We start from the raw sequence: 9,025 nt of genomic DNA, 5'->3' as shown, positions 1-9,025 counted from the left end.
CTTACGCCACCCTTGCACAAAACGACGATAATTTTTCTAATTTCATAGACAACAGAAGACTGTATTTTTTCTACATAACCCCCCCCTGAATTTAAAGCTGGAATGTTTGAAACACGACCAGTAAACACTGCTCGAGTGCATAATGCAAATCGCTCAAACTAGGCAACATCCATTAAACAGTTCAATTGCAGACCTGTTTATAATACAATAGCACCAGTGCGCCACACCATCTGCCTCTCCTTCTAAAGGCCGGGTTCATGAGAGAGACAGACGATGGCCTACCCGTCTATCAAACCCAGCCGGGAGGAGGAAAATAAAGCGCACAAAAATTGAACGTTTTGGTCAATGTATCAATAAATGCCTTAATTAATTAATTATTCCATTGAAAATTAATAATCAAGCGGTATTATTAAATGACAAACATTGCAATTAAAATTAATAAGTCATTATTAGTTTTAAGAGCGTCTGCAGAACAAAATCGTCTAGACAACGAAACAACCTTGATTCAGCACAATGCCCGAACTTAGTCGAAAAAAAATTAAAGACAAGCGCAGCTTTTTACCAGGATGCGTGGGAAAACCTTGTAAAGAGTGTTGGCGCCATATTGAAACAACACCGCCATATTCCCGGACTCGCGTGGGGCGCAGCGGGGACTGGGAAACTCATCTGGATACTTAATATGCATCAAACTTTGCACAATCGAATGCGCGCTGGCTTCCACGGGAAACTTGATGGGAAAGTTGCAACCTCCGGTACAGACTCCGGTCAGATACTCCTGGGGAGCCAACACGACAGTGTCCATGTGCAGCTCCTTGAACTGCACAGTGAGGGAAACCATTTCGCACATGCTCCCAGCAGGTTCCACATCCAGCTCGATGGGATCAGTATCAACGTTCCGAGGGAACCGCAGATGCTCCTCTGAGTCGGTTCTTATGAAGCTGAGAATAAAGGGCTCGTTCTGGAGGTGTCCATGCTGGAACTGGATCCCGATGGATCGAGGATCCACAATGGCCCATGCAAAGTTATACGGGTGGGCGCTCACATGCAGCTCGTAGATTTGCGTCTTGTTCCTCACCCAAGCCTTGAATACTTCCGATATGTCAACGGCAATCCAGCCCGAATAGTCAGCTGCAGTGATTGTATACCCCGCCCGGATAAAGTAGTCTTTTCCATCAAACCTCTGTCGCGTGTAGACCAAGATCACGTAAAAATCATCTTTGACCTGGTAATGTTCTTTGTTCTGGAACAGCTTCAGCTTAGCTGACAGCACTCTGGCTTGCAGATCGATTTGAGGCGACGAAAATTCAAGCTTCAGTCTGCTCATGTTTCGTCCGGATCCATCATCAATGGGGCGCATCAGGTAAACCACGTCGCTCATTTCTCCGTTGGCAATTTCGTCGATACTCAAATATCTCGGCTCCTCTTGGATTTCGAACGTATGATAGTTGCGTCTTATTCTCGCGCCCTGCTGGAACATATCGGTCTCTCTGTTGTTGAGGATGTTGTACAGCTCCATCATCAGCTTGGTGCCGTAGCTGTTCAGCCGACAGCTGGTCGGTTGCTTAGACTGTTCAGCAATAGCGTTTTGAACAAAAAGCTGCAGTATCAGCGCTAGGAAGACCAAGCGAACCATGCTGGAACAGGAGAGATCAAATGGTTGAAAAACCATCCGCATTTCAGAAATGTTCAATTTTCGACCAGTGTATGACAAAAGCCAGTCGTTCCAGGCACTAGACCAGGTCAACCATTTGCCATTGGCACGAGCGCGAGCGAGACAAATGCAGCCCACTGGAAGGTTTTCCTGGAATACACTGCTGGGAAATTGAACATTCGCTTTATTCTGGGTAAATACGCTAAAAACGGTAATTTAAAGCTTGACACTAAAAATCTTGCCACTATGTACTTACTCAGGCATGTTTTGAGCCAAAACACTCAGTCAGATCGGCACAAACACAGACACTCACAAACAGCACATCTGCTTAAATCCCTCCGGTATACACTTGGAAAGGAATTCGCTGATAAACAAACAGTTTTTGCCAACATTCCCGTGAAACGAGCACAAAATGTCCTTCCAGTTATGCATTCGAGCTTGAAAAAGTCCGAAAACTGCCGCATGGGCAAGAAGTAATTTTTTTAGTCTGGCCCGAAAAATAATAATTCCCCAACCCCTGAATTGCTCCCCTTTTACAACCCTCGTCACTGATGTCAGAATGTGTTTTGCATGCAAATGTTCATCTTCGAAATTGGACACTCAGCACTAAACCTGCTGGGAGATTTTTGTATAATTTTATCGCCGGACGAAAAGTTACAAGACTCCTTCGCAGGACATGTTAACCTGCGGGTTTTTAGGCATTTAGCCCAGTTTTCCCGGATTTTTCCAACAGTTACAACAACAACAAAAGCAAATTTGTTCATTTCTCTGCTGTGTAGAAAAACCAGCCTAAATTAAAATAGGACAATATATTTTGCTAAAGCGTCCAGCGGGAAAATCCTTGTCAAAAGGCCCGCACACATTTCCCAATTCCGAAATACAATAGCGGCGCCTGAGAAAAAAAGAAAATCGCAACAATGTCACACTCTCAGTTCTTATATGAAATCTAATTTCGCGGCGAAAGTCGGACGACAAAACCGAAATGGTCTTTTATGCCGGCTCTGATAAATCCTTTTATGGCATTTCGGGGGCAAGAAACGGTCCAATTTAACAATATCCTGGTTTTCTCGGTAAGTAATACTACCATTTCCATATAATCTATTTAACATTGGCCAGCTCGGGCGCTTTCAATGCATAAATCATCTAAAGATGGTTGAAGTCAATATTTATAAATATTTGTAATTCCGAGTTGCACGACTGAAATTCAAAAAGCGTTGACAGCTGCTTAAAACTGCGCAAGATAAACTAAGATAAACGTTAAAAAACACAAAATTACTTGTACAGCCAAATGATTGAATTAGATACTAAATTGTGAGCAGTGTATGACCAAACCTCCTCTCAAGGGAACTTAGACCACGTTACAACGGTTCGCCGCCCTTGAGTGCGACAGAGACAGATAAAAGCGGGTGGGTCCTTTCTCTGAAATACACTGCTCAACATTTGAGCTGCTGTTCTGGCTGGAGCTAACTGACTGTTTCAAGGCAAAGTGATACCTGGTCAATTCAGAAACCGAAAAATCCCAGTTCAGTTTCCTGGGCGACAATAAAAGCAAATATTCCCGTCGAGCTCCAAAACAAGACGCAAAAAAGTCCAATTCAACGACTTGGTCTCATTTTTAATAAATGCGCCCATTTCCATATAATGAATTCATCGCTGGCCAACAGCAAACCAACAACGGCCGAATATTAAAAACGAAATTAAAACCGAAACGTGCACCAATTAATTTAATTTGACCTGTATATATCTATGTGGGTGCGCACCGATTCCGCAACAGCAAACACCAATTTGAATATAAAGCGTTTCTTTTTTGTGCCTCTGGAATTGGATTACAATTGAGGCCATTCGAGCTGCGCGCTCCAAACTTGAATAAAAACACACACCATTTTGAGTATAGTATTTAAATAAACGTAATTTAATACGAACGCAAAGCTACGCAACCATCTGTTGAATTTTTATTTTAGAGTGATTAGGAGGGTTTTCTTCGTAATCAAACCGATGGGATTGGAATAGGAACTGGCATACCTGGATGAGGAAGGGGCGCCCAAACATCTCACGTAAATACAAAACCATTTATCAGCAATTTTAAACATTAGATTAGCAGCTTAGGCGGTCACTTTGGTCTGCTCCTTTTTGGAGGCCTCGTTGGCCGCCTCGCTCTTCTCATACTCCGCAATCAATGCGTCCACCTCTTTCGCGTTTAGGATGTTGATGACAGTCTTGTCGTTGACTCTGGACAGCGTGGCCATTTCGACTGGAAAAGCGCAGCAAATTAGGACCAATCAACGGTGCAGCTGCCCTGCTTTTATACCTTTTTCCGACGTCAGTTTGGTCATATCCAACGTTTTGCTCAGCACCTTCACAGCCAGCGACTTTGCGCTCGCTAGAGTCATCTCGCCCTCCTTGTACTCCTGCTTCAGGCTGGAAATGGCCGCCTGAAATCACAGCGTCAGCATTTTCCAAGAAGAACTGTGTTCAAATGAAGGGTTACCGAGCTGTTGTTGCCAATGCAAGTGGCCTTCCAGCCGCTGTAGTTTCCACTGGGGTCCGACTGGTAGAGCTGATAGCCGTAGTGTTTGTCCCAGCCCATATAGAGGATGGAGACTCCGAAGGGGCGCTTGCCCCCGTACTGCGTGTAGGCCTGCTTTACGTCGCAAAGCCAGGAAACCAACTGCTCGCACGGAATGGACTCTCCGTATTGGTAGAGATATCGCTGCCCGATCACTCGCAGTTCATTAGTAAGAACATTGGCATCAGACGTGATTCCTGCCACGCTACACACCATGTCTCTGCAAAAAGAAACAAATTCATGAATGAAGAAAAACACGCAATGAACATCACTTACTCGTTCAGCTTGTAAATTTTTTCGGATGTGAAGACTTCATCCAGCAGCTTGTTGGTATTCCGGCGCTCTGCCACCAGGAGAATACCGTCATTGGCCAGAATCCCCAGGCAGGTGCCTGCCAAAGAGATGGCTTCCATTGCATATTCCACTTGGTATAATCTACCTGCAACAACACAAAATTATGCCGATCAAAGCAAATAGATGCAAACCCGTGTCAGACAACCCGCTTACCTTCTGGGGAGAAAATCGTTGTTCTGGTATCGTACCTGCGGGCCTGAAACCATCAAAACGGCCCCATTAATGCGAATGATCAAGCAAAAATTGCAACAGCCAAAAACCCCCTCGATCAACCACTTACCATTTTGTCTGCCGGTTTACTGAGCACAGGAATGGGCTGCTGTTAATGTTCCAGCAGGAATTCGTTTATAAACTGCAAATAAATCTCCGGAGATAGGATGATAAATGAAAATACAACTCACTGTCAGTAGGTTATGGCGACGCTGCGCCTCCTCGCCCAATTTCGATGTTCGGCCAAAGTTCGGCAACGCTGCTAGAGGCTGTAAAAACAGACGTTATGGATTCGGGACGAAAACAAATTTCCAGTAACATGGGGAAAAATTTAAAGCGCCCCGTATGGTAGTTTTAGCCAAAAAGGCCTGCCCAATAAAAACAACCCCGCCTCCAGGTAATATGTTCAAGTAGTCTGTGTCTGATTACTGATAGAATGACTGATGGTGCGTAAGTCATTGGATAATATTTTGAAAAAATTGCCGGAATTTTAAATTTTTCCGCAAAAGCTAGTGAATTTTCTAAATAATTAACTTTCCCTTCGCGCTTTCCCGGCATTTTCAAAACGAGTAGAGCGATTTCCACGAGAAAAATCGGTTTTTAAGTTGTGAACTATCTGACGTTTAACTGTCAAAGCAACAGTTTGCACCCAGAAACAAGCAGCTTGACATGGTAAGAGCAATTTTTCTAAACTTTTACCCCCAAAAAACGGAAATTAGTCACCAAAATTCCCATATTGAGCCCAATGACATGAAACCGGAAATGTATGAGCACAAAGGTCGTAATTGCTCGGGGAAAACTTGCCAAAGTTTCACTTTGAAACTATCTAGGGAAGGCGCGCAAGGGAGCGAATTTATGTCCCAGGTACTATAAATTGACCATAACTCACAATTTAGCCATTAACTTGTCGGGAAGTTTTGTTCGTTTGTAGGAATTTCGGCGAAAGGTAACAAATGGGGCCAAACAAAATTTGGGTAATTGGGGTCCGTATTTTAGGCGAGTTTTGCTTAAAAACAACCCCTTATCGCAATTTTTCTTAAAACTACGATCAGTTCAATTCAAGCGCCCCAATTGCGAATAATCAAGCCATCGTCGATAGAACAGCAGTTTTACTTTTAGTCTCAATTTTCAAGCTGGGATGGGAAACAAAGCCGCATGGAAAATCTAATCGATGAGCCATTCGGTTGTTAGCATCCGACTTGAAAGGAGCGCAATTATCGTCAAAATTTCCGACCTTTCACCCCAAACGCTTAATTACGCTTCATCTCGCGAATTACGAGAAAAGTTCTCCAGCAGCATTATACAGATAATCGTAAATTAATGACAAAAACTTCCTGCGGCACCATGTTTGGTAGATGCCCTTTCCTGTATGCCTAATAGGTGTAATTAAAATGAATCATTTCATCCTTCCACAAGATCACAGCAATAAGTTACAAAGTTCTTCGTCTAGAAACTCTTTATTAAAACTCCCTAGCAGCTTCATCGAAAACAATTCTTAAAACTAATACTATCCTTATTGTATTTAAACGAAATCAAATTCTTAAAAGACAAGTCTTCACCGGGTCTTAACAAGTTTGGCCAGCCACTAACGTGACCAAATAACGTCTCAACCTTCCTCTTTCCGCGTGTATCACAACTTCGCTATCTGATATAACGCGCTTAAAGGAACATGGATTTAACACAACTGGAGATTCTAAAAAATAGTACAAAACGAAAAAAAAAGTCAAGTTGCGAAGAAAATAAAACGCAATAACAGGGCAATGAAGTATGCGCGCACTACCAATCTTCGTCCTCGTTTTCGACTGGCACCTGGTTGAAGTTCTGGCCCTGTCCGAAGTTCTCCTGCAACAAAACAGTTCTGTACAGTCATTCACAGTTTCAAGCAGACCGAAACTCACCCCTCGGATGTCCCGGCCCCCAAAGTTTCCGTTGTCGTAACCGCCTCCATACCCGCCGCCAAGCAAAAACTCCGGCACTTCTTGACCCGCTTGCTTCAAAATAGTGGCCAAGGGACCGGTAATGGCGCTATCGCATTTTGAATCATAGAAACTGGTGGCTTTGCCTCGATTTCCCACTCGACCGGTTCTGCCAATGCGATGCACATACTCGTCCACGCTCTTAGGCAAGTCGTAGTTTATAACGTGTTGGATACCCTCAATATCCAAGCCTCTGGCCGCTACCCCCGTTGCGACCAGAATTGATCGAATTCCTGTAAACAATCCGGTTTGAGCGCTAATACAAAGATTCCGCAATTACATACCTTTTTTGAAGTCCCAAAGAGCAGCTTCGCGCTCTCGCTGCAGCCGGTCACCGTGAATACTCGTCGACTGGATGCTATTCTCGCTCAAAAACGTGGCTAAGAAATCGGCGCTTCGCTTTGTCTCTACGAACACCACTGTCTTTTCGCCAGCTGCAATAAAAACTCTTGTAGACCCGCTTAAATAGAGTTAAAAAGACTTACGAGCTGCCGAGAGCATTTCCATTAACTTGTTCCTCTTATCGAAACGCGAGACTTCGTAAAAGACCTGCTCAACGTCCGTAGATGCGCTGCCCACCACTCCAACCGCCACAAAAATGTAATTGTGCAGAAATTTGCCAGCCAAGTGCTGCACTTCCTCGGGAAACGTTGCGGAGAACATCAGCGTCTGTCTATCGCCCTACAATCAAACCCTCAAAAAACTGCTGAGGAACCGTATAAGACAACTCACCGTGGCTACCATGGTGGAATGACCCAGCATGGATTCAACAATCGGCAAAAATCCCATATCCAGCATTCGATCAGCTTCATCCAGAACAATGAACTGCACGGAAGCGAAACTAATATGCCCGTGGTTAACAAAGTCGTTCAACCGGCCAGGAGTAGCCACTAAGATATGGCAGCCTTTCTACAATGTGAACATTTCCTCAAATTACTCGTACAACAGTGGCAAAAACGAACACACTTACCATAATCTTGCTTCGTTGATGGTGCACAGACGTGCCTCCATAGATAACCTCAGCTTTTACAATGGAATTTGAGGCAAACTTCCTCGCCTGGTCGTAGATCTGGATGGTCAGCTCTCGAGTTGGACTGACAATAACCACGTTAGGTTTGCAGGTCTCACCTTCGGTTTCCGGAGGCTTTTGGCTTTGGAGGAGCATATTAATAATCGGCAACAGAAAAGCTGCCTAAAACAGTCGATACAATCTATAACTCCCATTTGCTCTTTGCACTTATTGGGAAAGTCTTACGGTTTTTCCTGAGCCAGTTTGGGCGCAGGCCATCATATCGCGGCCAGCTAACAAGATCGGTATGGCGTGCTTTTGAATGGGAGTCGGTTGCAAGTAACCAGACTTCTTAACGTTGCCTAGTAGATGAGGGCGCAGCTCCGATTTATCAAAGGACGAAATAGGGTTTGGAACATCTTCTCCCGTGACTTTAACGTCGATATCGTCCAGCTTTATAAAGTTCACACCTACAAAAACAGACCTATCAGATCGAAATCTTTGCACCAGCTCGAACCCACTTACCAGATGTGATTGTCTCCGTAAACAGATTATCGTCGTTCACTCTTTCCACCGGAATGTAGATTTCTCTTGGTTTTTGCGGCTCGCCATTCTCATCTTTCTTATCGTCATTGCGGCGGTTGTTCCAGCTATCGCCGCCGTCGCGATTTCTATCGCCGTCACGATTCCTGTCGCCGTCCCGATCTCTACCCCCATAACGATCCCTGCCACCTCCATCATGGTCTCGGCCGCCTCCATTTCGATCTCTACCTCCGCCATCTCGATCTCTACCACCTCCATTTCGGTCTCTGCCTCCTCCATCTCGATCTCTGCCACCTCGGCCACGCCCTCCGCGGCCTCGGCCTCCTCGCCCTATTTAAATCGAGTTAACGCAATCCCTCAGAGGGCTCAGAAGCGACTTACCGCCATTGCCAAAGTCGCTAGGGGCTTCCGAATCGCCCCATCCGCCGACGGTCGCATCGTTGTTCCATGTGTTGTCTGATCCCATATCTACTGGTTTAAAGCCGCGGCCTGCCGCGAACTTAGTGCCTCCTTCTGAGGCAAAACTGGTGGGGGGCTGAAAAAAGTCATTAAGAAATTAAACATTTATCCAGACATTATATTTGTAAGTGTCTAACTATCACGGATGTTAATTGAAGTGTGTTAATAGACCCTTCGAGGGCAAATCCGATAAGCGCACGTGTTAATTGATCGGCCACATGCTTAGCCGGGAAAGTTTACGCATTTTTCAACGGCAA

General features: G+C 44.8%; 4 protein-coding genes across 4 annotated transcripts in view; 1 reads left to right on the top strand and 3 right to left on the bottom strand.

Annotated features, from left to right (window-relative positions):
* The window catches only part of LOC109534879, a gene marked incomplete in the record, with an annotated part of 72,531 nt that overhangs the window by 7,734 nt on the left and 55,772 nt on the right, over positions 1–9,025 (top strand).
* Positions 330–2,009, bottom strand: LOC109534870 (bone morphogenetic protein 7). Its single transcript, XM_019900648.2, has 2 exons — positions 1,908–2,009; positions 330–1,634 (listed from the first exon to the last, which is right to left on the bottom strand). The coding sequence occupies exons 1-2, from the start codon at positions 1,913–1,915 to the stop codon at positions 539–541; spliced, it is 1,104 nt and encodes a 367-aa protein (XP_019756207.1). The 5' UTR covers positions 1,916–2,009; the 3' UTR covers positions 330–538.
* On the bottom strand, positions 3,707–5,007 carry LOC109534871 (proteasome subunit alpha type-4). Its single transcript, XM_019900649.2, has 6 exons — positions 4,852–5,007; positions 4,725–4,767; positions 4,494–4,656; positions 4,140–4,437; positions 3,960–4,083; positions 3,707–3,902 (listed from the first exon to the last, which is right to left on the bottom strand). The coding sequence occupies exons 1-6, from the start codon at positions 4,852–4,854 to the stop codon at positions 3,754–3,756; spliced, it is 780 nt and encodes a 259-aa protein (XP_019756208.1). The 5' UTR covers positions 4,855–5,007; the 3' UTR covers positions 3,707–3,753.
* The window catches only part of LOC109534874 (ATP-dependent RNA helicase vasa), a 3,694-nt gene continuing 891 nt past the window's right edge, over positions 6,223–9,025 (bottom strand). Inside the window, exons 2-10 of the mRNA XM_019900652.2 lie at positions 8,691–8,844; positions 8,292–8,639; positions 8,013–8,236; positions 7,728–7,949; positions 7,490–7,666; positions 7,243–7,438; positions 7,042–7,191; positions 6,680–6,990; positions 6,223–6,623 (exon numbers count right to left, since the gene is read on the bottom strand). Coding sequence (XP_019756211.2) covers positions 6,558–6,623; positions 6,680–6,990; positions 7,042–7,191; positions 7,243–7,438; positions 7,490–7,666; positions 7,728–7,949; positions 8,013–8,236; positions 8,292–8,639; positions 8,691–8,844 — 1,848 coding nt within the window. The 3' untranslated portion in view covers positions 6,223–6,557. The remainder of the gene's footprint in view (positions 6,624–6,679; positions 6,991–7,041; positions 7,192–7,242; positions 7,439–7,489; positions 7,667–7,727; positions 7,950–8,012; positions 8,237–8,291; positions 8,640–8,690; positions 8,845–9,025) is intronic.

This window comes from Dendroctonus ponderosae, unplaced genomic scaffold (genome assembly GCF_020466585.1).
Source record: "Dendroctonus ponderosae isolate FM_Combo_2020 unplaced genomic scaffold, Dpon_F_20191213v2 Dpon_F_20191213_10, whole genome shotgun sequence".
In the NCBI taxonomy this organism is placed as follows: domain Eukaryota; kingdom Metazoa; phylum Arthropoda; class Insecta; order Coleoptera; family Curculionidae; genus Dendroctonus; species Dendroctonus ponderosae.
Note: the sequence above shows the minus strand (reverse complement) of the source record. Positions and strands in the feature narration are given on the sequence as shown.

Coding starts and splice junctions, on each gene's coding strand:
- LOC109534871 (XM_019900649.2), bottom strand. Junction 4,657..4,724: donor AACGATTTTCTCCCCAGAAG/GTAAGCGGGTTG, acceptor GTGTTGTTGCAG/GTAGATTATACCAAGTGGAA. Junction 4,438..4,493: donor AAAATTTACAAGCTGAACGA/GTAAGTGATGTT, acceptor TTCTTTTTGCAG/AGACATGGTGTGTAGCGTGG.